We start from the raw sequence: 27,903 nt of genomic DNA on the forward strand, positions 1-27,903 counted from the left end.
GACCTCGTGATCCGCCCATCTCGGCCTCCCAAAGTGCTGGGATTACAGGCTTGAGCCACCGCGCCCGGCCGCCTCTTGCTTCTTGAATTTATTGACACTATTTTGAAGGCGAGCATAATAAGTAATAATTTAACCTACTCTTAATTCCTACCTCTTTCTGTCTTCCTGCGTCCTCATAACCTAGTGTTTGGGGCAAGGAGAGCTGTTTGCATTTTATAGTTAGTATTTGTTTGTTTTTGCTTAGCTTCCAGAACCAAAGCAGGGAACTAGGAATAGTGCTCTTCTCTGAACTTTGTGACATTGGGCAAATGATTCCCTTATTTGTGCTTTTGTTTTTGTATCTGCAAAATGGGAGTGATAATAATCTGGTGCTGCGAAAGTATCTGCATGCATCTGGAAAATACTCTTAAGTGAGCAATATCTTACTTATTTAGAAGTACTAGTAGCAGTAAAAATGATTCCATCAACTTTTCCCACAATTTGAAGAGAGGAAAATTATTTAAATAATTGTAACTTATTTAAATTTGGATAATGTGTGAAGATTTCAGAGGTGGGAGAGATTATGTTGTATTCTCAATAGTAAAGTTTTGATGTAGAATGTCCCTGTGCTGTGGGCTAACAATCAAACTAGGGGCAGTCATTCAATCCCCAAATTTCTTGGCCCCAGCTAGCACAGCAGTAACAGCAAGGATAGCCAACTGTTGTTTTTATCATTGTTAACAATACAGTCATACTTTTACAAAACTACTTAATTAGAGGTGGTATAACCTTAATTAGAACATGGGTCTGGCAGCTGGGGTGGGTTAGGTATATGTTCGTGGTTTAGACTTATGCAAACTCAGATAGGCTGCGGAGCCAGACAGAAAAGCTAAGTAAAGAAAAGTTTGAGGCCGGGCGCGGTGGCTCAAGCCTGTAATCCCAGCACTTTGGGAGGCCGAGGCGGGCGGATCACGAGGTCAGGAGATCGAGACCATCCTGGCTAACACAATGAAACCCCGTCTCCACTAAAAATACAAAAAAATTAGCCGGGCGTGGTGGCGGCGCCTGTAGTCCCAGCTACTCGGGAGGCTGAGGCAGGAGAATGGCGTGAACCCGGGAGGCGGAGCTTGCAGTGAGCCGAGATCGCGCCACTGCACTCCAGCCTGGGCGACAGAGCGAGACTCCGCCTCAAAAAAAAAAAAAAAAAAAAAGAAAAGTTTGCTAGGCACAAGACAGTAAGGAGTAGTAGGGGCTGCAAAGAACTACAGAAGACATTCTTGACATCAGCCAACTGTTGCCGTGTAGGAATTTGGGCCTAGTGTTAAAAAGATTTTCTTTGGTAGTGTGAGGTGGCTCACACTTGTAATCCCAGCACTTTGGAAGGCCAAGGCGGGCGGATCACCGGAGGTCAGGAGTTCGAGACCAGCTTGGCCAACATGGTGAAACCCTGTCTCTATAAAAGTACAAATAAATTAGCTGGGCATGATGGTGGGTGCCTGTAATCCCAGCTACTTGGGAGGCTGAGGCAGGAGAATCGCTTGAACCCGGGAGGTGGAGGTTGCAGTGAGCTGAGATTGCGCCATTCCACTCCAGCCTGGGCAACAGAACAAGACTCCGTCTAAAAAAATTAAAAAATAAAAATAAATAAATAAATAAATAAAAAGATACTAATGTCTTGAACCTATATAACTGGAAAGATGGCAGAGTGAATATTAAGGAACGGATTTGGGTTTTGTCCTTTTCATCAATTAGTTGAAGTTTGGCAGAGAGTAAGGATTGAAGTTAGTGATTTGGCAGTCATTTATGTAGAAGGAATTATTGAAATTGTTACATTACCATGGGAAAGAGGGTAGAGAGCAGGCATTCCTGGCTTGAGTTGTGTAAACTTTCCCTAAAATTGCAAAGTTTTGATTATATGTGTACTTTCTGGGCAAGATTTTGGGGGGGTGGTGTGGGAAGTAGTTCTTAGTTTTTGTCCTTAGATTTTCAAAAAGAGTACTATGAGCCAAAAATGGTTAAGAACCACTGATACTGACAGATAAGCTAAGGAGAGAACCTTGGAAAACATGTACATTTACAGGGCAAGAAGAACTGCTGCGGGGGAGCAGGGAACTCAGGAAAACCAGGAGAATACAGAAAATAAATCAAGAAAGGAGGACTTTATTTTTGTTTTTTGTTTTGTTTTGTTTTTTTGAGACGGAGTCTCGTTATGTCGCCAGGCTGTAGTGCAGTGGCACGATCTCAGCCCACTGTAACCTCTGCCTCCTGGGTTCAAGCGATTCTCCCACCTCAGCCTCCCAAGTAGCTGGGATTACAGGTACATGCCACCACGCCCAGCTAATTTTTGTATTTTTAGTAAAGATGGGATTTCACCCTGTTGGCCAGGATGGTCTTGATCGTCTGACCTCGTGATCCACCTGTCTCGGTTTCCCAAAGTGCTGAAATTACAGGCATGAGCCACCGTGCCTGGCCGAAAGGAGGACTCTTGAAGGGGTTAGGGGTGGGGTGTGATTTGAGGAGAAGGATGGTGATCAGCAGAGTGATGATCTACACAGTTGGAGGTATTTAATTTTGGACGTGAACTCTTACTTCCCATTGTCAACACTCTCCAGCCAAAGACTATCAGGGACTGTTCTTGTTGCAGAACAAGTCAGATGTTGTTGCTTGTTGTACCTGGGAGAACCTTCTCCATAGAGGAGCAAGGGACCGCTCAGTAAGAGTGCCAGAAAGGTGTTACAACACTGGGACTTGTTGCACGTGATTTGGGGGAAGGCTTAAGGATATAGCCCTTTGCTCCAGATGGATACTGTCACAACAGGGGCAAATTCTATGTTTGGGTATCTTAATCTTATCTAGAAGGAGATTAAAGCTATAATTGATAAAGATGAAACTGTCATTTATATTAGCAAGGTTAAGGGGATATTTGATCTTTTGTGGTTTAGGCAGTGTTCTTGGGTTTTTTGTTTGTTTGTTTTTTGAGATGGAGTCTCGCTCTATCGCTCAGGCTGGAATGCAGTGGCACGATCTTGGCTCACTGCAGCCTCCGTCTCCCAGGTTCAAGTGATTCTCTCACCTCTGCCTCCCGAGTGGCTGGGACTATAGGCACATGCCACCACGCACAGCTAATTTTCATAGTTTTAGTAAAGACAGGGTTTTACCATGTTGGCCAGGCTGGTCTCGAACTCCTGACCTCAGGTGATCCACCCACCTCGGCCTCCCAAAGTGCTGGGATTACAGACGTGAACCACCTTGCCTGGCCAGTGTTCTTGTTTTGGTCTGTGTTCAGGTATGATTACAGAGTGGTCTTGTTTTTGTCTTTATCACAGTTACAGAGTGGCCTTGACTGATGCTGATGTTCTCTGAAATTATTTATTTACACTAGGATACCAAGGCCTACCTGAGAGTATCAGGCTAACCCGTTATGTCAGGGTTGCTTTGTTCTCTCTTTTTTCTTTTTCTTTGTTTTGAAATCGAGTCTTACTGTGTTGCCTAGGCTGGAGTGCAGTGGCGTGATCTTGGCTCACTGTAACCTCTGCCTCCAGGTTCAAGCGATTCTTGTGCCTCAGCCTCCCAAGTAGCTGGGACCACAGGCAGATGCCACCATGCCTGGCTAATTTTTGTATTTTTAGTGGAGACGGGGTTTCACCATGCTGGCCAGGCTGGTCTCAAACGCCTGACCTCATGTAATATGCCCACCTCAGCCTCCCAAAGTGCTGGGATTACAAACGTGAGCCACCACGCCCGGCCACTTTGTTCTTTTTCAAGACAGGGTTTTGCACCCAAGGTGGAGTACAGTGGTGCAGTCATGGCTCACTGCAGCTTCAAATTCCTGGGCTCAAGGGATCCTCCTGCCCCAGAATCCTGAGTAGCTGGGACTATACCACATGCCATCAACCTGGCCCTTTTTTTTTTTTTTTTTTTCTGAGACTGAGTTTTGTTCTTGTTGCCCAGGCTGGAGTGCAGTGGCTCGGTCTCAGCTCACTGCAACCTCTGCCTCCCAGGTTCAGGTGATTCTTCTGCTTCAGCCTCCCAAGTAGCTGGGATTATAGGCGCCCACCACCACGCCTGGCTAATTTTTTTGTGTTTTTTAGTAGAGACGGGGTTTCACCATGTTGGCCAGTATTGGCTGGGCATAGTGGCTCATGACTGTAATCCAGCACTTTGGGAAGCCGACACAGGAAGATCACTTGAGCCCAGAGGTTCAAGACCAGCCTGGGCAATGTAGTGAGACCCCATCTCTACAAAAAAATTTAAGAATTAGCTGGGCATGGTGGCTTGTGCCTTTGGTCCTAGCTACTCAGGAGGCTCAAGTGGGAGGATGGCTTGAGTCTGGGAAGTCGAGGCTACAGTTAAATGGGATTACATCACTGCACTCTAGCCTAGGTGACAGGACATGACCCTGTCTCAAAAAAAGAAAAAAACACGAAAGTACATAGTATCTGTTGAAAGAAGAGCCTAAAAATGTTATACCCTTTCACCTAAAATGTTCATACCTGAGAATTTATCCAAAGGAAAAGTCGTTTTTAACAAGATAATAATTGGAAGCTACTTAATCTAAATACTAGCAATTGAATACTTAAGTAAATTGTGATAAATCAAATCTGGATGGTATTATGCAGACATTAACATAATTATGGAGACTGTAATGTGCAAAGCATTCAATATGTTTAATGAAATGAGATACAAAATCCTGTCTCTGCTGATAATAGCTGTGCACAATTATAATATGTATGTGGTTGAAGGCTAAACAGGAACCTGACAAATGAAAAACAGATTTTTTTTTTTTTTTTTTTTTTTTTTTTTGAGACCGAGTCTCACGCTGTTGCCCAGGCTGGAGTGCAGTGGCGCGATCTCGGCTCACTGCAAGCTCCGCCTCCCGGGTTCCCGCCATTCTCCTGCCTCAGCCTCCTTAGTAGCTGGGACTACAGGCGCCCGCCACCACGCCCGGCTAATTTTTTTGTATTTTTAGTAGAGACGGGGTTTCACTGTGGTCTCGATCTCCTGACCTTGTGATCCGCCCGCCTCGGCCTCCCAAAGTGCTGGGATTACAGGCTTGAGCCACCGCGCCCGGCCCTGAAAAACAGATTTTAAAAGAGAGAAGGTTCTGAGTGATCTTTCTTGCATTTTAAATTTCTGTATTGTTGATAAAGTGTTGTTTGTACAATAAACACTCATCTTTTAAAATCGTTGTTTCAGCTAGATGAACCTGCATTTTCTTATCCTAAAAAATGATGGTGAGAAGGACTGAAGTAGGCACTCAAAAATACAGTAGTAGAATATGCAACAAAAGGAGTTGCTTCTCTTAGTCACACAGTGAGTTTTTTGGAGCTCAAAATAGCCCCTGGAGAGGGCTTTTGATTCTCGATGGGCAAATACACAACCGTATGGTCTTGGTCCTGAAGTCTTTTTTTTTTTTTTTTTTTTTTTTTGAGACAGAGTCTCGCTCTGCCGCCCAGGCTGGAGTGCAGTGGCCGGATCTCAGCTCATTGCAAGCTTCGCCTCCCGGGTTCACGCCATTCTCCTGCTTCAGCCTCCCGAGTAGCTGGGACTACAGGCGCCCGCCACCGCGCCCGGCTAGTTTTTTGTATTTTTTAGTAGAGACGGGGTTTCACCGTGTTAGCCAGGATGGTCTCGATCTCCTGACCTCGTGATCCGCCCGTCTCGGCCTCCCAAAGTGCTGGGATTACAGGCTTGAGCCACCGCGCCCGGCCGGTCCTCAAGTCTTAATGCTGTTACACTTAGGAAGTATGTGTGAGATAAAAGCGATATTATTATTATTATTTTCTTTTCTGAGACAGGGTCTTACTCTGTTGCCCAGGCTGCAGTGCAGTGGCACAGTCTTGGCTCACTGCAACCTCCGCCTCCCAGGTTCAAGTGATTCTCGTGCCTCAGCCCCCTCAAGTAGCTGGGATTACAGGCATGCACCACCATGCCCAGCTAATTTTTGTATTTTTAGTGGAGACAGGGTCTTGCCATGTTGGCCGGCCTGGTCTCGAACTCCTGACCCCCACCTCTGCCTCCCAAAGTGCTGGGATTATATGCGTGACCCACCACGCCCGGCCATATTATCATTATTTAACACTATTGTTGAGAGTTTGTAATATCTTCATATACCAGATATGTAATTATAATCTCTGCTCTCCAGTAGTTTGCAAGTTAGGGATAAAGCTCCCTGTTAATTCTGAGTAGAAGGCCTTATACCTGGAAATGTCACCAGGGAACAAAAACCTGAAAGTTTCCTGTGTAGAGATTTTCTCCTGAATAACTTACACGTTAACTATTAGCATCCTTGAGTATATAGAAATCAATTTCAGGCCGGGCGCAGTGGCTCACTCCTGTAATCCTAGCACTTTGGGAGGCTGAGGCAGGTGGATCACTTGAGGCCAGGAGTTCGAGACCACCCACATGGTGATACCCCATCTCTACTAAAAATACAAAAATTAGCCAGGCATGATGCCGCATGCCTGTGGTCCCAGCTACTTGGGAGGCTGAGGCAGGACAGTCGCTTGAACCCGGGAGGCGGAGGTTGCAGTGAACTGAGATTGAGCCACTGCACTCCAGCCTGGGCGACAGAGTGAGACTCCATCTTGGAAAGAAAACGAAAAAAAAGAAATCAATTTCCATCTTCCATAGGAAGAAATAAAGATTCTTATGAAATCAGACTATTGGACCAATCCTTTTATTTCCCTTTTTATTTTTCAGATTGGAAATAGGTGATGGGATTTGTAAGCATATAAAAGCAATACAAAATAGGGTTCTGATTTAACAGCCTAAGAATAATTTCTTTTTTGTTTGTTTGTTTTTTTGAGACAGAGTTTCGCTCTTGTTGCCCAGGCTGGAATGTGATGGAGCAATCTTGGCTCACCGCAACCTCCACCTCCGGGTTCAAGCGATTCTCCTGCCTCAGCCTCCTGAGTAGCTGGAATTACAGGCATGCACCACCACGCCCAGCTAATTTTGTATTTTTAGTGGAGATGGGGTTTCTCCATGTCGGTGAGGCTGGTCTTGAACTCCCAACCTCAGGTGATCCGCCCGCCTTGGCCTCCCAAAGTGCTGGGATTACAGACATGAGCCACTGCGCCCAGCAAGAATTTATTTTTAACAAATTTTTGTTTAGATAGATGCTTAAGGTAGCTAAACCACCGTTGTATGTTGTCAGAGTTTATGTGGTGACTTTGGTGGGTACTAGGTAAAATCAAGGTGTCTTGCCAAAACTGGCTTTTAGGACTCAGTTCATTTTTAACAGAGACCTCCAAAATCAAGGATTAGAGGCCAGGCGCGGTGGCTCACACCTGTAATCCCAGCACTTTGACCAGCCGAGGCAGGCGGATCACGAGGTCAGGAGACCATCCTGGCTAACACGGTGAAACCCCGTCTCTACTAAAAATACAAAAAATTAGCTGGGCGTGGTGGCGTGCCCCTGTAGTCCCAGGTATTCGGGAGGCTGAGGCAGGAAAATCGCTTGAACCCAGGAGGCAGAGGTTACAGTGAGTTGAGATGGTGCCACTGTACTCCAGCCTGGGCAACAGAACGAGACTCCATTAAAAAAAAAAAAAAATCAAGGATTAGAAATCAATTTACTGCCAGATGTAAAGCTTATAAAAATTATGTCACTTAAATCCAAAATAATTGTAAATCCTAATGTGGCCCTCCTTCCACGAAGTCATGATTCTGTAGCGAAACATCAGAATTCAAGACCTGTTATGAAGTACCATTACTTATCTTAGCTAGCTAGTGGTGTAGCCCATCTTGTGTAGGAACAGTTTAGATTCACAGCTCAGAGTGTCTAAGATCTTGGCATAGCACAGACACGTGGATTGATTGATGATTGATTTTTGAGACGGAGTCTTGCTCTATTGCCCAGGCTGGAGTGTAGGGGCACGATCTCGGCTCACTGCAACCTCCGCCTCCTGGGTTCAAGCGATTCTTCTGCCTCATCCTCCCTAGTAGCTGGGATTACAGGCACCCGCCACTGTGCCCGGCTGATTTTTGTATTTTTAGTAGAGATGGGGTTTCACCATGTTGGCCAGGGTGGTCTCAAACTTCTGACCTCAGGTGATCTACCCGCCTCAGCCTCTCAAAGTGCTGGGATTACAGGCGTGAGCCACCGTGCCTAGTCGGATTTATTTATTTATTTATTTATTTATTTATTATTACTACTACTATTTGAGACAGAGTCTTACCCTGTTGCCCAGGCTGAAGTGTAGTGGTGCCATCTTGGCTCACTACAACCTCTGCCACCTGAGTTCAGGCGATTCTCCTGCTTCAGCCTCCCAAGTACCTGGGACTACAGGCGCACGCCACCATGCCTGGCTAATTTTTGTATTTTTATTGGAGACAGGGTTTCATTCACCGTGTTGGCCAGGCTGGTCTTGAACTCCTGACCTCAAGTGATCTGCCTGCCTTGGCCGTCCAAAGTGCTGGGATTACAGGTGTGAGCCACTGTGCCCAGCCAGATTTATTTATTTATTTGTATTATTTATTTATTTATTTTTGAGATGGACTCTCTGTCGCCCAGGCTAGAGTTCAGTGGCGCGATCTCTGCAGCCTCCCCCTCCTGGGTTCAAGCGATTCTCCTGCCTCAGCTTCCCAAGTAACTGGAATTGAAGGCACCTGTTACCACGCCTGGCTAATTTTTATATTTTTAGTAGAGACAGGGTTTGCCATGTTTGCCAGACTGGTCTTGAACTCCTGACCTCAGGTGATCTGCTCACCTCCCAAAGTGCTAGGATTACAGGCATGAGCCACCGCACCCAACCCTGGATTTATTTATTTAATTTTTTTCCTCCTTATGCCCCAGTACTAAGAGGCGGCCCTGGATTTCAATAAAAGAATGTTCATTGCCATGTTTTGTATTACTAAAATTTGGACATGGTATAAGTGTTCAATAGTAGGGAGTTCATTCAATTAATGTTAGTATATTCATGCAGTGAACTACCTTATCGCTGTTAAAGGTATGTAGTGGCAAGGTATGATGGCTCATGTCTGTAATCCCAGCACTTTGGGAGGCTAAGGCAGGAGGATTGCCTAAGCCCAGGAGGATTTTATTACAGCCTGGGCAACATAGTGGGACCCTGTCTCTATAATTAAAAAAGATGTACAGTAGTTCAAACTGTTCACCCATCACTATTTCCTCAGTGTAAGTTCCTAAAATTGGTATTACAAGCCATATGTATATATATGTATGTATGTGTATATATATAGTTTTTTGTTTTTGGTTTTTTTTTTAAAGGCAAAGTCTTGCTCTGTCGCCAGGCTGGAGTGCGGTGGCGCTATCTTGGCTCACTGCAACCTCTGCCTCCCGGGTTCAAGCGATTCTCCTGCCTCAGCCTCCCAAGTAGCTGGGACTACAGGTGCACACCACCATGCCCAGCAAATTTTTTTTTTTTTTTTTTTTTGTGAGATGGACTCTCACTCTGTCTCCCAGGCTGGAGTGCAGTGGTATGATCTCGGCTCCCTGCAACCTCCACCTCCTGAGTTTAAGCAATTCTTCTGTCTCAGCCTCCCGAGTAGCTGGGATTACATGCGTCCGCCAACACGTCCAGCTAATTTTTTTTTGTATTTTTAATAGAGATGGGGTTTCAGTATGTTCGCCAGGCTAGTCTTGAACTCCGGACCTCAAGTGATCCGCCTGCCTCAGCCTCCCTAAGTGCTGGGATTACAGGCATGAGCCACTGTGCCTGGCCCATGCTTCATGTCTTAAGTTTTCTCCGAGGACTGGCTTTGGTAAAAAGTGGCCACCCAGGAAGTTTGGTCTAGTACCACCAGCCAGTTATACATTCCCTAAAGAATCTGAATGGCCTAGTCCAGTCTAGCCTTTGGACTGATTCTCCTGAAACTCCCTCTAGACTGTGCTGTGATCACGGGGTCTAGGCTTATATCAAATAAACAGCTACAGAGCCTCACCCTCACAGCGATATGGGGGCCTACTACATTAGTTGGGCAGGCCTTCTGAAAGGTGACTGTTGTAAATGCTTAAGTAGTAGCTGGGGTAAGATTGTAGAGTCAAATAAGATAAATTCTCTGCACTTAGAATTGGGAGAGAGTTAATAGCTTTACGAGGAAGACAAATAAGTAGTATTTTAAATCAGTGTGATATGGTCTAAGTGTTGTGGGTAGAGGGATATCTTGGGACCCTACAAGAGAGACACTTAATCAGCCTGGACATTTAGAGAATATTCCACGAGGACGTGTCTGAACTGAATCATGAAAGATAAGTACACGCTGGCCAGGTAAAAGAGTAGGAGAGGCTGGGTGCGGTGGCTCACGCCTGTAATGCCAGCACTTTGGGAGGCTGAGGCAGGTGGATCACAAGGTCAGGAGTTTGAGATCAGCCTGGCCAATATGGTGAAACCCCGTGTTTAGTAAAAATACAAAAATTAAGGCCGGGCGCGGTGGCTCAAGCCTGTAATCCCAGCACTTTGGGAGGCCGAGACGGGCGGATCACGAGGTCAGGAGATCGAGACCATCCTGGCTAACACGGTGAAACCCCGTCTCTACTAAAAAATACAGAAAACTAGCCGGGCGCGGTGGCGGGCGCCTGTAGTCCCAACTACTCGGGAGGCTGAGGCAGGAGAATGGCGTGAACCCGGGAGGCGGAGCTTGCAGTGAGCTGAGATCTGGCCACTGCACTCCAGCCTGGGCGGCAGAGCGAGACTCCGTCTCAAAAAAAAAAAAAAAAAAAAAATACAAAAATTAGCTGGGCGTGGTGGTGCACGCCTGTAGTCCCAGCTGCTTGGAGGACTGAGGCAGGAGAATTGCTTGAACCCAGGAGGCAGAGGTCACAGTGAGCCAAGATCATGCCACTGTACTCCAGCCTGGGCGACAGAGCAAGACTTGGTCTCAAAGGAAAAAAAAACAGAAAAGAGTAGGAGAAGCATTTCTGGCATTGTGAACAGCATGTGCATGGAACAAAATAATTATATTTCGTTGAAGAATTTTTCATGTATGATATTTATAACCAATTATTTCTAGAGTTTGAAGTCTATGGCAAGACGTGAATATAGTAGGGGCTGGACTGAGGAGACTCTTGGTTTTGTTTTGTTTTTTTGAAACAGGGTCTTGCTCTGTCACCCAGGTGGGAGTGCAGTGGCACCATCACGGCTCACTGCAGCCTTGACCTTCTGGGCTTAAAGTAATCCTCCCATCTTATTTTTTGATTTTTTGTAGAGACAAGTTCTCACTGTGCTGCCTGAGCTCGTCATAAACTCCTGGGCTGAAGTAATCCTTCTTCCTTGGCCTTCCAAAGTCTGGCCATGAGGAGAGTCTTAATGCCATGCTAAGTATCTCAGATTTAGGTGACAGGGAGTCATAGGATGTTTTTTAGTTGGGGACTGGCATGGGAAGATTTCCATTTTTAGGAAAATGAATCTGCTTATAATAGATTAAATTTGATAGCGGTGTTGCCTGAAGGCACAAAGACTAATTGTGGTTGTCCAAGGAGAAGTGATAAGTGAGGAAGCAGAGGAAGGAGCCAGCTGTAAGAATATTTAGGAGGTAGGTTTGGCAGGACTAGGATGATGGAAATGAGGGAAGAGGAGTAATCTAGGATAAAATCCACACTTGAGTGACAAGGTAGATAGTGGTGGCGTTAGGAAAGTTAGCAATTTGAGGAGCAAGGTGACTGGTTTTTGGCATATTGAGTTTCACATGCTTGTGGGATGCATAAGTAATGATGCCAGTTAGGCCAGTAGTCTGCTGCTCTCAGGTAGTTGCCATTTTGGGAGTGGTTTGTCTCCTTCTTCCCCCTGCTCCCACTCAGTCTCTGTCTGACACTCTTCTAGTTACTCCTCTCTCTTTCTCTCTGTCTCTAATAAATATATATAATATATATTTAAATATATAAAGTGCATATTATATATAATTTAAATATTTATGTATCCAGTGTAATGCCCCCTCCCAAGGTGTTGGACATGTTGCTAGAGCCCTACAGTGTCACCCTCTTAGTCCACCAGCTCACAGAAAACACAGATGAGACCTTTTGCATTGATAAGGAAGCTCTCTAAGACATCTGCTTCCGAACCCTAAAACTGCCCACACCCACCTGAGCCACCTGTTGTCTGCACTGTGAGTGGGGTCACCACCTGCCTGAGCTTCCAGGGCGAGCTCAATGGCCATGAATATGGCCCTATTCCCCGCTTGCACTTATTCATGTCTGGCTTCGCCCTGCCGACCATCCAGGACAGCCAGCAGTACTGAGCCCCAATGGTGCCCAAGCCAATCCAGCGGATGTTTGATGCCAAGAATGTGATGGCTGCCTGGGACCCCCCCTTTGTGGCTGTTGCTTAGCAGCTGCTATGTTCGGGGACCATACGTGCATGGAAGACGTGGTTAAGTAAATGCTTAATCTCCAAAACAAGGACAGCAGCTACTTTGTTGATTGAATCCCCCACAAGGCGAAAACAGCTGTCTGTAACATTCTACCCTGGGGGCTAAAGATGGCTGCCACTGTCATTGGCAACAATACAGCCATCTAGGAGCTGTTCAGGTGCATCTCGGAACAGTTCATAGTCATGTTCTGGCACAAAACCTTCCTGCACTAGTACATGGGCAGTGGCATGGACAAGATGGAGTTCCCTGAGGCTGCAAGCAACATGAATGTGTCCAAGTACAGGATACCACAGCTGAGGAGGAGAGAGAGTCTGAAGAGTGGGCCTGTGAGGAGGTGGCCTAGAGCCTTCTGTTACTGGGTAAAGGGAAGAAGTGGTGTGAACTTTTTATTCACCCACAGTCTGTTCTGTGATAGCCATGTCTGTGTGTGCACTTGTTCTTCATGTCTTGCTATCACAGCTCTAAAGACACTTCAATGAAACCATTTTCCTAGTAAAAAAAAAATATATGTATATAAAAATATATACATAAAATACATATATGTATTTGTTTGTTTGAGACAGAGTCTTGCTGTTTTGCCCAGGCTGGGCTCAATTTGTGATCCTTATGCCTCAGCCTCCTGAGTAGCTAAGTAGTTGGGACTATAGGCACTTGCCACCTTGTCCACTTCATTCATATATGTGTGTGTGTGTGTGTGTGTGTGTGTGTGTGTGTGTTTGTTTTTGGTTTTTTGTTGAGACCGAGTCTCACTCTGTTGCCTAGGCTGGAGTGCAGTGGCTCGATCCTCGCTCACTGCAGCCTCCGCCTCCTGGGTTCAAGTGATTCTTCTGCCTCAGCCTTCCGAGTAGTTGGGATTACAGGCATGTGCCACCATGCCCAGTTAATTTTGTATTTTTAGTAGGATTTTCACCATATTAGCCAGGCTGATCTCAAACTCAACCTCTGGTGATCCGCCCGCCTCGGCCTCCTAAAGTGCTGGCATTAGAGGCATGAGCCACCGCGCCCGGCCCTTTTTATATTTTAAACTTAAGACTCACCTAGTTTCTGCTTTCATAGATCTTCTGTGCAAGCAGCAGGTTTATTTATGTAAAGGTTTGACATGTTTGGCTTCACCATGAGAATTGCTGATAGGATTTTATTTCAGCCTCTTAGGCTATAAGGTATATATATTAGGGCAGATATTATTTCTCTCATTCATAACTGTGTTCATAACACTTAGAACAGTACTGGCAAAGAAGTGAGTGTCTGAAGGAATGAACTGTTGAATCATGTGAAGAGTTTGACTCTTATAAGGGCTGTCCTTTCTCTAAGACTGATTTTTCCATAAAGCATGTGTCTAAGTTGAATCTTAGAGGGTAAAGAGGTGGAAGAGAGTCTTTCAGGCAGAGGTAGTAGCAAGAGCAAAGGCAGGGAGGAATAGAACTGAATGGGATGTGTGTGTATAGAGAACAGCCATGAGATATTAATAATTCTTCCGTGTCGTATGTCTCAGGTCATTCCAGAAAACTTAGTAATATTAATAGGTATATTAGTAACCATGATGTGTTCTGGGAATTGTGTTTTGTTTAAAAGTTTGTGTGCATGGTTAGGTGAGTATTCAATGTGTGAAATATGCCCAAACCGACAGAAACCTGTTGGTCTTGCTCTAATACAAGGCCTCTTGGAAACCTCTGAATCCCAGGCAGAATTTACTACTTCCTAATCTGTGTTCATGTAGCATATTATTCCTATCTCTAATACTGTGTTATATTGACTTATTTCATGTTTCATTTCATTAGTAGTCCTGACCATGCCTTTAGTAATTCCTAGGGTCTAACATGTAGTAGATGTTAGTTAAATGTTGATGAACAGTTGAACAAAAGGATGTTTATACCCTGTATTGGCCATGTTAAATCGGAACTATGTTCAGCTTCTGTATCTATTTCTTCTTGTAGCTATTTGTAGTAGATGTCCAGACAAGCCAGATCACCAAGATCCCAATTCTGAAAGACCGGGAACCTGGAGGTGTGACCCAGCAGGGCTGTGGTATCCATGCCATCGAGCTGAATCCTTCTAGAACACTGCTAGCCACTGGAGGAGACAACCCCAACAGTCTTGCCATCTATCGACTACCTACACTGGATCCTGTGTGTGTAGGAGATGTAAGTTTTCCCAGTAGTTGTAGTTGGGGAGAGCCTTGGTTTTAAACGGGTCTCAGTGGTTAACATGGACCCTCCTCTCAGCAGCCCAGAGTGGGGACTGGACTCCTCATAGGGCACAGTGTATGTTTGATAAAGGGGCAAGCAGCACATCTCAGGGACCAACACTATTGGGTTGCATTTGAATCCATAGTGTCCACATACTTCCCACTGCCCATACTCAGAGAGTAGCAGAGTTTACTAAATCATCCATTCATTCGCCAGGCATTTATTCAGTCTTCTATGGCTAGGCATTGTTTGAGACATGGTTTGAGACACAGCAGTGAACAGAACAGATAAAGCCCCTGTCCTCTTGAAGCCTACATTCTAGTGGAGGGTGACATGTAAACCAAAATATAAGCCATATAAACTAATAATTACCAGTAATATGTCAGAGTGTGATAAGTGCCATGGAGAAGAATAAAGGCAGCATAAAGGGACTGAGAGTGAGGTGGAGGATGCTGTATCAGAAGATAAAGTTTCATTGATAGGATGATACTGGAATAGGGAGACTTAAAAGAAATGAGGTACAAGCCATGTAGATACCTAGATGTCTGGAAGAAGAAAGTTCCAGATAGAAGATGGGACCCAGAGGTAGAAGGCAAGAGCTATGTGTCCACTACCCACAGTAGTGCCAATTTCATTCCAGCTTTGAGCTCCTCAAGATAGAAGATAAAGATTGATCATTCTCTATGGGTTGAGACCACCAGAGATCAGAGTTGTAATTTTACAAAAATAGAGAGTTTATTACAATACTTATTTTACTAATTTCTTGTTTTCCTCCCTGCTCTCCAAGGATGGACACAAGGACTGGATCTTTTCCATCGCATGGATCAGCGACACTATGGCAGTGTCGGGTAAATTTGCCCTTTTACAGGGAGCTTTTGATGTGGCAGGGATTGGGGGCTAGAGATTGAAAAGGGATAGTAGTGTGATAGGAAATAGCCTGGCTGGGTGCGGCGACTCATGCCTATAATCCCAGGACTTTGGGAGGCTGAGGTGGGTGGATCACTTGAGCCCAAGATTCAAGACTGGTCTGGGCAACATATGAGACCCCATCTCTACAATTTTTTTTAATTGGCTGAGTATGGTACTGCATACCTGTTGTCCCAGATACTCAGAAGGTTGAGGCAGGAGGATTGCTTGAGCCCACGAGATCCAGGCAGCATCAGGCTGTGATCATGCCAGTGCACTCCAGCCTACATGACAGAGGGTGGCCCTATAGAATAATAATTTTTTTATTTAGTGTAAAAGTGATACACATTTATTGTAAGAAAATTTTAAAATAGGCTGGGTACAGTGGCTTATGCCTATAATCCCAGCACTTTTGGAGGCCGAGGTGGGTGGATCACAAAGTCAGGAGATTGAGACCATGCTGGCTAACACGGTGAAACCCGGTCTCTACTAAAAATACAAAAAATGAGCTGGGTGTGGTGGCGGGCGCCTGTAGTCCCAGGTACATGGGGGGCTCAGGCGGGAGAATGGTGTGAACCTGGGAGGCGGAGCTTGCAGTGAGCTGAGATTGTGCCACTGCACTCCAGCCTGGGCACAGAGCAAGACTCTGTCTCAAAAAAAAAAAAAGAAAATTTTAAAATATAGTCTGGGGGCCAGGCGCGGTGGCTCACGCCTGTAATCCCAGCACTTTGGGAGGCCGAGGCGGGCGGATCACAAGGTCAGGAGGTCGAGACCACGGTGAAACCCCGTCTCTACTAAAAATACAAAAAATTAGCCGGGCGCGGTTGTGGGCGCCTGTAGTCCCAGCTACTCGGGAGGCTGAGGCAGGAGAATGGCGTGAACCCGGGAGGCGGAGCTTGCAGTGAGCCGAGATCGCGCCACTGCACTCCAGCCTGGGCGACAGAGCGAGACTCCGTCTCAAAAAAAAAAAAAATATATATATAGTCTGGGCGTGTTGGCTCACACCTGTAATCCCAGCACTTTGGGAGGCCAGGGTGGGTAGATTACAAGGTCAGGAGTTTGAGACCAGGCTAGCCAGCATGGTGAAACCCTGTCTCTACTAAAAGTGCAAAAAATTAGCTGAGTGTGGTCATGGGCGCTTGTAGTCCCAGCTACTCAGGAGACTGAGACAGGAGAATTGCTTGAACCCAGCAGGCAGAGGTTGCAGTGAGCTGAGATGGTGCCACTGCACTCCAACCTGAGCGACAGCATGAGACTCCATCTCAAAAAGAAAAAAAAAAAAAAAGGATAGATAGATAGATAGATTTAAAAAAAGGAAGTAAGGACCACCCAGAAGATCTCTATCCAGATATAACCACTTTTTTTTGTGGGTTGTTTTGTTTTCTTTTTGAGACAGTGTCTCATTTTGTCACCCAGGCTTGCTTACAGTGGCATGATCCTAGCTTACTGCATCCTTGAGCTCTTGGGTTCAAGTGATCCTTCTGCCTCAGGCTCACAGGTAGCTGGGACTATAGGCACACACCGTCACACCCAGCTAGTAATAACTACTGTTGACATTTTAAAATATAACTTGCTAGTCTTTTTTTCCAGTACCTTTTTTCTTTTCTTTTAGACACAGGGTCTTGCTCTGTTGCCCAGGCTGGAGTGCAGTGGCACCATCATGGCTTACTGTAGCCTTGAACTCCTGGGCTCAAGCTATCCTCCTGCCTCAGCCTCCCAAAGTGCTTAGTTTTTTTTTTTTTTTTTTTTTTTTTTTTTTTTTTTGAGACAGAGTCTCACTCTGTCGCCCAGGCTGGAGTGCAGTGGCGCAATCTCGGCTCACTGCAAGCTCCACCTCCCGGGTTCACACCATTCTCCTGCCTTAGCCTCCCGAGTAGCTGGGACTACAGGCGCCCGCCTCCGCACCTGGCTAATTTTTTATATTTTTAGTAGAGACGGGGTTTCACCATGGTCTCAATCTCCTGACCTTGTGATCCACCCGCCTCAGCCTCCCAAAGTGCTGGGACTACAGGCGTGAGCCACCGTGCCTGGCCAAAGTGCTTAGATTATACAGGCATGAGCCACTGCACCCAGCCTTAGTATGATTTTTTTTTTTTTAGACTGAGTCTCACTCTGTCTTCCAGGCTGGAGTGCAGTAGCACAACCTCGGCTCACCACAACCTCCACTTCCCATGTTCAAGCGATTCTCCTGCCTCAGCCTCCTGAGTAGTTGGGATTACAGGTGCCCACTACCACGCCAGGCTAATTTTTCTATTTTTAGTAGAGATGGGGTTTCACCATATTGGCCAGGCTGGTCTCAAACTCCTGACCTCAGTGATTTGTCTGCCTCGGCCTCTGAAAATGCTGGGATTACAGGCGTAAGCCAACATGCCTGGCCAATATTTTTTGGTTGGTTAATATGAGATCATTCAGAATATGTATATGTAGAATTCTTTGTGAAATTCTTTCTTTTTTTTTTTTGGAGATAGAGTCTTGCTGTGTCGCCTGGGCTGAAGTGCAGTGGTACAAATCTCGGCTCACTGCAACCTCCGCCTCCTGGGTTCAAGCACTTCTCCCTGCCTCAGCCTCCTGAGTAGCTGGGATTACAGGTGCCCACCACCACGCCTGGCTAATTTTTGTATTTTTTAGTAGAGATGGGGTTTTGCCATGTTGGCCATGCTGGTCTTGAATGCCTGACGTCAGGTGATCTGCCTGCCCCGGCCTCCCAAAGTGCTGGGATTACAGGCGTGAACCACTGCTCCTGACCTCATTTCATTACACTTTAAAATTTTCGTAATAAAACTTTGATGGGGTAAATGAGATCACACTGTACACAAAGTAATCTTCTGAAACTGTACACAAAGTAATCTTCTGAAAGTTACCTAATTTTCTCACTCTCATGCTCAAATCTTTGAGAGACTTTCTAGTATCTGTAAGATGAAAAACAAATTTTATAGCACAGCATACAAGGCCCACGCCCACCTTTCCAACTTTATCTCTCATAGCTTCCGTGCTTGCACCCCATAATCCAGCATAACAAACCATGTCTAGTTCTCCACATGTGCCCTTGTCTATGTGGCCTTTTCTAATTTCACATAATTAGCATTCTACTTTGAATTGATATGTCTGTCATTTTAGATGTTTTTTTCTTTTTTTTTTTGTAATTTTTGAGACCAAGTCTCACTCTGTCACCTAGGCTAGAGTGCAGTGGCAGCATCTTGGCTCACCGCAACCTCTGCCTCCCAGGTTCAAACACTTCTCTTGCCTCGGCCTCCCAAGTAGCTGGGACTACAGGTGCGTGCCACTGTGCCTGGCTAATTTTTGTATTTTTAGTAGAGACAGGGTTTCACCATGTTGGCCAGGCTGGTCTCAAAACTCCTGACTTCAAGTGATCTGCCTGCGTCAGTCTCCCAAAGTGCTAGAATTTCAGGCGTGAGCCACTGCACCCGGCCTAGATATTTTTTTCTATGAAGTGTTTAGGAGATTAGCAGTGTGGGAAGGGCACCTTCTTGGTCTCAAAGGAGAATTGGCAAATTACTGGAAAAATAATTTTAAAACACGTTGTTGTTGTTGTTGTTGTTGAGACAGGGTCTCACTCTGTTACCTAGGCAGGAGTGCAGTAGTGTGATTATTGCTCACTGCAACCTCTAACTCCCAGGATTAAGAGATCCCCTCAAGTATCTGGGACTATAAGCACACATCACCACACCCAGTTAATTATTTCTATTTTTTATAGAGACTGTGTCTTACTTTGTTGCCCAGGCTGCTCTCGAACTCCTAGGCTCAAGCAGTCCTCCCACTTCAGCCTCTCAGAGTGCTGGGATTACAGGCATGAGCCACTATGCCTGGCCTAAAACATAATTTCTTGGTATTCCATTTTATGGATATAATATAACCCTATTGTTGAACATACTGAGTGTTCTGAACAAACATCTTTGTATATGGGTATTGTGATGGTGGATTGTTTCTGAATAGGAATATAAACTTACTTTTTGTTTTTGTTTGTTCCTCTTTTTTTTTCCCCCCCCCAGACGGAGTCTCGCTCTGTCACCCAGGCTGGAGTGCAGTGGCGCGATCTCCACTCACTGCAAGCTCCGCCTCCCGGGTTCATGCCATTCTCCTGCCTCAGCCTCCCGTGTAGCTGGAACTACAGGTGCCCACCGCCAAGCCCGGCTAATTTTTGTATTTCTAGTAGAGACGGGGTTTCACCATGTTAGCCAGGATGGTCTTGATCTCCTGACCTCGTGATCCACCCATCTCGGCCTCCCAAAGTGCTGGGATTACAGGCATGAGCTACCACGCCCGGCTGTTCCTCTTTTTTTTTGAGACGGAGTCTTCTGTCGCCCAGCTGGAGTGCAGTGGCCATGTCTTAGCTCACTGCAACCTCCGCCTTCCAGGTTCAAGCGATTCTCCTGCCTCAGCCTTCTGAGTAGCTGGGACTACAGGCGCTCACCACCACACCCAGCTGATGTTTGTCTTTTTAGTAGAGATGGCTTACACCATGGTTCAGGCTGATCTCGAACTCCTGACCTCGTGATCCACCCATCTCAGCCTCCCAAAGTGCTGGGATTACAGGCATGAGCCACTGCGCCCAGGTGTTGTTTCTCCTCTTTTTTTTTTTTTTCTGGAGTTAAGGTCTTGCTCTGTCACCCAGGATGGAGTGCAGTGACGTGATCATGGCTCACTGCAGCCTTAACCTCCTAGTCTCAAACAATCCTCCTGTCTCAGCACCCCACCCCCATCCCTGAGTAGCTGGGACTACAAGCATGTGCCACCACACCTGGCTAGTTTTTTGTATTTTTTTGTACTAATGGTGTTTTGACATTTTGCCCAGGCTGGTCTCAACCTCCTGGCCTCAAGCGATCTGCCTGCCTAAGCCTCCCAAAGTGTTGGGATTACAGGCGTGAGCCACTGTACCTGGCCAGGAAGATAAAATTTCCTTGCTGCAGGTTGCTCAGTTGTACTCTAGAAAGGTACCATTTTAGCTTGCCACCAACAGTGTATTCAGGGCTCAATTCACAGAAAAGTGTTCTTGATTTTTGTTATTGTTGTTGTTTTGAGACGGAGTCTCTGTCATCCAGGCTGGAGTGCAGTGGTATGATCTCAGCTCATTGCAACTTCCGTCTCCCAGGTTCAAGCGATTCTCCTGCCTCAGCCTCCTGAGTAGCTGGGATTATAGGTGCACGCTCCACTAATTTTTGTGTTTTTAGTAGAGACGGGGTTTCACCATGTTGGTCAGGCTGATCTCAAACTCCTGACCTCGTTATCTGCCTACCTCAGCCTCCCAAAGTGCTGGGGTTACAGGCATGAGCCACTGTGCTAAGAGAAGTGATTTATCTTTTTAAGCATTCATTTTATTTATGTAGAACAGTCATTTCTTTTTCTTTTTTTTTTTTTTTTTTTTGGAGGCAGGGTCTTAACTCTGTTGCCCAGGGTGGTGGTGTGATCCCAGCTCACTGCATCCTTGACCTCTCCAGGCTCCAGTGACCCTCCAACGTCAGCCTCCTGGATAGCTGGGACTACAGGTTTGCGCTACCCCACCTGGCTAATTTTGTATTTTTTGTAGAGACAGGGTTTTGCAATGTTACCCGGCCTCCCAGAGTGCTGGGATTAAAGGCATATACCACTGTACCCAGCCTAGAACAGTCGTCATTATTATCTTTTTTTTGTTTTGTTTTGTTTTGTTTTTTGAGATGGGGTCTCACTCTGTCACCCAGGTTGGAGTCAGTGGCACAATCTCAGCTCACTGCGACTTCTGCTTCCCAGGCTCAAGCTATCCTCCCAGCTCAGCCTCCTGAGTAGCTGGGACCACAGGTGTGCACCACCAAACCTGGATAATTTTTTGTATTTTTGGTAGAGATGGGGTTTCGCCATGTTGCTCAGGCTGGTCTCAAACTCTTGAGCTCAGGTGGTCCACCTACCTCAGCCTCCCAAGGTGCTGGGATTACAGGTGTGAATGGTAATTCTTTTTTTTTTTTTTGAGACGGAGTCTCGCTCTGTCGCCCAGGCTGGAGTGCAGTGGCGCGATCTCGGCTCACTGCAAGCTCCGCCTCCCGGGTTCACGCCATTCTCCTGCCTCAGCCTCCCGAGTAGCTGGGACTACAGGCGCCCACAACCGCGCCCGGCTAATTTTTTGTATTTTTAGTAGAGACGGGGTTTCACCGTGGTCTCGATCTCCTGACCTTGTGATCCGCCCGCCTCGGCCTCCCAAAGTGCTGGGATTACAGGCGTGAGCCACCGCGCCCGGCCATGGTAATTCTTAATAAAGAACAGTCTAGAACAGTCATTCTTAATAAAAGGATTGTGGGCCGGGCGCAGTGGCTCACACCTGTAATCCCTACACTTTGGGAGGCTGAGGTGGGTGGATCACCTGAGGTCTGGAGTTCAAGACCAGCCTGACCAACATGGAGAAACCCTGTCTCTACTGAAAATACAAAATTAGCCGGGCATGGTGACACATGCCTGTAATCTCAGCTACTCGGAAGGCTGAGGCAGGAGAATCGCTTGAACCCAGTAGGCGGAAGTTGCGGTGAGCCAGGATCACACCATTGCACTCCAGCCTGGGCAACAAGAGTGAAACTCTGTCCCCCCATGAGCCACCCAGGTGTGGTGGCTCATGCCTGTAATCCTAGCACTTTGGGAGGCCGAGGCAGGCTGATCACTGGAGCTCAGGAGTTCAAGACCAGCTTGGGCAACATGGTTAAACACCGTCTCTACTAAAAATACAAAAAAAATAGGCCGGACGTGGTGGCTCAAGCCTGTAATCCCAGCACTTTGGGAGGCCGAGGCGGGCGGATCACAAGGTCAGGAGATCGAGACCACAGTGAAACCCCGTCTCTACTAAAAATACAAAAAATTAGCCGGGCGCGGTGGCGGGCGCCTGTAGTCCTAGCTACTCAGGAGGCTGAGGCAGGAGAATGGCGTGAACCCAGGAGGCGGAGCTTGCAGTGAGCCGAGATCGCGCCACTGCACTCCAGCCTGGGCAACAGCGTGAGACTCCATCTCAAAGAAAAAAAAAAAAAAAAAAAATAGCCAGGCATGGAGCAGGCACCTGTAATCCCAACTGCTCGGGAGGGTGAGGCGTGGGCATCGCTTGAACCCAGGAGACGGAGGTTGCAGTGAGCTGAGATCGCACCACTGCACTCCAGCCTGGGTGACGAAGTGAGACTCTCTCAAAAAATAATAAAAAATAAATTTCAACAACCATGTCAAACTTAAATGTTTTAATGCCTAGACCTTAGGTGAATAATTCTCTTAGCTTAGCTATTAAAATGTCTACTGCTCTGTGTTCAGGGTGGGCCATCTGGCCAAGCTTCAGCACATATGAGGATGATGCACAGCTAGACTCTGAAAGCCCACTTTGGCATCTGTGGGATTTCCCATAGAGGGGTGGGTATATCTGACATCTGTGTTCTCCTGGCCCTGCAGGCTCACGTGATGGTTCTATGGGACTCTGGGAGGTGACAGATGATGTTTTGACCAAAAGTGATGCAAGACACAATGTGTCGCGGGTCCCTGTGTATGCACACATCACTCACAAGGCCTTAAAGGACATCCCCAAAGAGGACACAAACCCTGACAACTGCAAAGTTCGGGCTCTGGCCTTCAACAGCAAGAACAAGGTATGAATTTGTATAGGGATCCCCGAAGTCTATTCCTGTTGCTTATGTCTTGGGATATGCACTCCTTTTTCCTTCCCCATCAGTGCTTGCTATATAGCATGGTTCTGAGCCCACACATCACCTCTTAAAGGCTGAGTGATGCTGGTGAGAAATTATAACTGAGGCTCTGAAACCCACCCCTTCAGTTGGTCTCTGCAGTATTTCTCTGAGTGGTCTATATTTGTGGGTCAGCCTCACAGAATTCCCCTAGGGCCACCCTGATTTGACTGTCTCTCATTTGCACATGCCTTTGCAGGTGCTCTATTCTGGGCATGATTTTCATACCTGCTTCTGAAAACAATCACTTTTTTTCTCTTTGCTATTAATTCCTTTTTTTTTGAGACTGTGTTTTGCTCTTGTCACCTAGGCAGGAGTGTAATGGCGCGATCTCAGCTCACAGCAACCTCCATCTCCCAGGTTCAAGCAATTCTTCTGCGTCAGCCTCCCAAGTAGCTGGGACTACAGGCGTGCACCACTCTGCGTGACTAATTTTGTATTTTTTAGTAGAGATGGGGTTTCACCATGTTGGCCAGGCTGGTCTCGAACTCCTGACCTCAGTTGATCCACTCTCCGTGGCCTCCCAAAGTGCTGGGATTACAAGCGTGAGGCATCACACCTAACCAGTATTCTTAACTGCCTACTTTCCCTTCACATTTCCACTAAGTCTTACCTTACTGAGTCAGATCTGATGCTGAGGTTTTAATAAAAGCAGAATGTTAGCCAGGCGCAGTGACTCACATCTGTAATCCCTACAGTTTCAGAGGCCAAGGCAGGCAGATCACAAAGTCAGGAGTTTGAGACCAGCCTGGCCAACATGGTAAAACCTCATCTTTACTGAAAATACAAAAAAATTAGCTGGGCATGGTGGCATGTGCCTGTATTCCCAGCTACTCGGGAGGCTGAGGCGGGAGAATTGCTTGAACCTGGGAGGCAGAGGTTGCAGTGAGCCAAGATTGCGCCACTGCACTCCAGCCTGGGCTGCAGAGGAAGACTCCGTCTCGAAAAAAAAAAAAAAAAGCAGTGTCAGAATATGTACCCAGAGCCAGAGAAAGGCTTCTCCAAAATCTGAATCAGGCCAGTTTGAAGGGTAGTTCCCTTAGCCTCCTATCCCATCTATATTTATGGCCTGAGGGTAGATTCATCTCTCCTAGATTAGACTCTTCACTTACGGAAATTCTCACACTATATTATGAAACTGTCCTTCACATGTGTGCCCTGCTTTAACTCTCCAACAGGATGTTGAGGAAATGATGGCATAGTGAGGAGTTTTTGAACCATGGGTGCCTGTGTTATTACTGGCAGCCTCAATTTAATATGCCATTCAGCTGTGTTCTGTAGGGTGAAGTAATGGTCTAATAATTACTGGCACCTCTGCTGGAATCATCCCAAGATAGGAGTAAAGGACCCTGACCTTAGATACCTCTCCTGCTTATTATCGTGGATTAGTTGCTATGGATGATAATATAACCTGGTTTTCATTGCTCTTGTAGGAATTGGGAGCAGTGTCTCTGGATGGCTACTTTCATCTCTGGAAGGCTGAAAATACACTATCTAAGGTGTGATGAACATGATTTGGTGGTTTTACATAATAATTCACCTTACAGTTAAAATACTGTAATTCTTGCTGAGCTTTTTCATTCTTGTTTATTTTATCTATTTATTTATTTTTGAGGCAGAGTGTCGCTCTGATGCCCAGGCTGGAGTGCAGTGGTACAATCTTGGCTCACTGCAACCCCTGCCTCCTGGGTTCAACCAATTCTTGTGCCTCAGCCACCAGAGTAGCTGGGATTACAGGCGTCTGCCAATATGCCCAGGTATTCTTTTGTATTTTTAGTAGGAACGCGGTCTCACCATGTTGGCCAGGTTGGTATTTTTATTTTTAGAGACAGTAAATATAGGGTCTCACTTTGTCACCCAAGCTGGAGTGCAGTCATGGCTCATGGATCAGTGCAGCCTTGAACTCCTGGGCATAAGCAATCGTCTTGCCTCAGCCTCCCAAGTAGCTGAGACTATGGGCATGCGTCACCACACCCATCTGGTTTTTGTTTTGTTTTGTTTTGTTTTGTTAATTTTTTGTAGAGACAGAGTCTCGCTATGTTGCCCAGGCTGGTTTTGAACTCTTGACCTCAAGCGATCCTCCCATCTTGGTCTCCTGAAGTGCTGAGAGTTCAGGCATGAGCCATTGCACCTGGTCTCAATTCTTGTTTAAAAGACCAGTTCTCCAAAGGTCTGGGCATGTTTTTGTACAGTACATGAAATTTTTAGTCTGGTATGCCTCTCTTGCAGGAAAGTCTTTAAAGAGTAAGACAGGGTGATTCTTTCATATTGCAAAAGCTTCCTTAGAGACTCCTTTGACTAGCAGTCCTCCTCAACAATGCATTTAAGTATTTCTTTGTAGATTAGTAACTACTTGGCATGCTGTACGAGAGGGAAAACCTAAGTGTTAGGAACCTTTGGCAATTGAAGATCGATCAAATTAAGATAAACTATCTCTGAAATAATCATGTAAGGTAATGAGAAAATAGACTTAATTTACAATACAAATTAATCATTCCTAATCCAGAATGCTCCAAAATCCAGTTGGGCACAATGTCTCACGCCTGTAATCCCAACACTTTGGGAGGCTGAAGCAGGAGGCTTGAGCCCAGGAGTTCAAAACTAGCCTAGGCAACACAGCAAGACCTGATCTCTGCAAAAAAAATTTAAAAATTAGCCATACATTGTGGCACATGCCTGTAGTCCCAGCTACTGGAGCGTAATGGTGCTGAGGTGGTAGGACCGCTTGAGCCAAGGAGGTCAAGGCTGCAGCGAGCCGTAATTTTGCCACTGCACTCCAGCATGGGTGACAAAGCGAGACCCTATCTCAAAAAAAGAAAAAAAAAAAAAAAGGTCAGGCGTGGTGGCTCAGGCCTGTAATCCCAGCACTTTGGGAGGCCGAGGCAGGTGGATCACGAGGTCAAGAGATCGAGACCATCCTGGCTAACATAGTGAAACCCTGTCTCTACTAAAAATACATAAATAGCTGGGCATGGTGGTGGGCTTCTGTAGTCCCAGGTATTCGGGAGGCTGAGGCAGGAGAATCGCTTGAACCCAGGAGGTGAAAGTTGCAGTGAGCCGAGATCGTGCGACTGCACTCCAGCCTGGCAACAGAGCAAGACTCTCTCAAAAAAAAGAAAAAAAAAAAAAAAAAAAAGGCTCCAAAGTCCAAAACTTTTTGAGCACCAACACAATGCCACAAGTGGAAAATTTCACACCAGACACCTTTGCTTTCTGACGGGTCAGTGTACCAAACATTGTTTCATGCAGAAAATTATTTAAAATATTGTATAAAATTACCTTCAGTCTATGTGTATAAGATGTATATGAAACATAAATTAGGCCGGGCATGGTGGCTCAAGCCTGTAATCCCAGCACTTTGGGAGGCCGAGACGGGCAGATCACGAGGTCAGGAGATCGAGACCATCCTGGCTAACCCAGTGAAACCCCGTCTCTACTAAAAAAAATACAAAAGCCGGGCGCGGTGGCTCACGCCTGTAATCCCAGCACTTTGGGAGGCTGAGGCGGGCGGATCACAAGGTCAGGAGATCGAGACCACGGTGAAACCCCGTCTCTACTAAAAATACAAAAAAAAATGAGCCGGGCGCGGTGGCGGGCGCCTGTAGTCCCAGCTACTCGGGAGGCTGAGGCAGGAGAATGGCGTGAACCCAGGAGGCGGAGCTTTCAGTGAGCCAGGATCGCGCCACTGCACTCCAGCCTGGGCGACAGAGCGAGACTCTGTCTAAAAAAAAAAAAAAAAAAAAAATACAAAAAACTAGTCGGGCGTGGTGGTGGGTGCCTGTAGTCCCAGCTACCCGGGAGGCTGAGGCAGGAGAATGGCGTGAACCCGGGAGGCGGAGCTTGCAGTGAGCTGAGATGATGCCACTGCACTCCAGCCTGGGGGACAGAGCGAGACTCCATCTCAATAAAAAAGAAACATAAATGAATTTTGCAGTTAGACTTGGGTGCCATCCCCAAGAGTAGCTCATTACATATATGTAGATATTTTAAATCCTGGGCCAGGCTTGGTGGCTCACGCCTGTAATCCCAGCACTTTGAGAGGCCAAGGCGGGCCTATCACAAGGTCAGGAGATGGAGACCATCCTGGCTAACATGGTGAAACCCCATCTCTACTAAAAATACAAAAAATTAGCCAGGCGTGGTGGCGGGCACCTGTAGTCCCAGCTACCCAGGAGGCTGAGGCAGGAGAATGGCGTGAACCCAGGAGGCGGAGCTTTCAGTGAGCCGAGATCGCACCACTGCACTCTGGCCTAGGAGACAGTGCGAGACTCCATCTCAAAAAAAAAAAAAAAAAAAAAATCTGGAGAAATCCAAAATTCAAAACATTTGTAGTCACAAGCATTTTGGATAAGGGTGACTCAACAAGCAACTTTACAGAGTTAAACCTACTTGTGAATCATTTGTCTTTATTTTTTTTTTTTTTTTGAGACAGTCTCACTTTGTTGCCCAGGCTAGAGTGCAGTGGCACGATCTCAGCTCACTGCAACCTCCGCCTCCCAGGTTCAAGCGATTCTCCTGCCTCAGCCTCCTGAGTAGCTGGGATTACAGGCATGTACCACCATCGCTAGCTAATTTTTTGTGCTTTTAGTAGAGATAGGGTCTCACCAGGTTGGCCAGTGTGGTCTCAAACTCCTGACCTCAGGTGATCTGCCTGCCTCAGCCTCCCAAAGTGCTGGGATTATAGGTGTTAGCCACAGTGCCCAGCTTTTTGTCTTCTTCTTATCCTAGAGGACTTTGCAAGAGGAAGCAGGGTTCCAGGAATTAGTGATTCCTTCATGTCACAATAGCCTTTGAGCTCCACTGAC

At 46.4% G+C, this 27,903-nt stretch overlaps 1 protein-coding gene across 2 annotated transcripts in view; it reads left to right on the forward strand.

Moving 5' to 3' along the window:
* DCAF12 (DDB1 and CUL4 associated factor 12) overlaps nucleotides 1-27,903 on the forward strand; it is a 39,433-nt gene that overhangs the window by 3,572 nt on the left and 7,958 nt on the right. For both annotated transcript variants that reach the window (XM_015117537.3, XM_001098198.5), the window contains exons 3-6: nucleotides 14,244-14,450; nucleotides 15,283-15,343; nucleotides 22,809-23,002; nucleotides 24,532-24,597. In XM_015117537.3, the coding sequence (XP_014973023.3) occupies nucleotides 14,244-14,450; nucleotides 15,283-15,343; nucleotides 22,809-23,002; nucleotides 24,532-24,597 (528 nt within the window). The remainder of the gene's footprint in view (nucleotides 1-14,243; nucleotides 14,451-15,282; nucleotides 15,344-22,808; nucleotides 23,003-24,531; nucleotides 24,598-27,903) is intronic.

Source organism: Macaca mulatta, chromosome 15, assembly GCF_049350105.2.
Source record: "Macaca mulatta isolate MMU2019108-1 chromosome 15, T2T-MMU8v2.0, whole genome shotgun sequence".
Lineage (NCBI taxonomy): Eukaryota > Metazoa > Chordata > Mammalia > Primates > Cercopithecidae > Macaca > Macaca mulatta.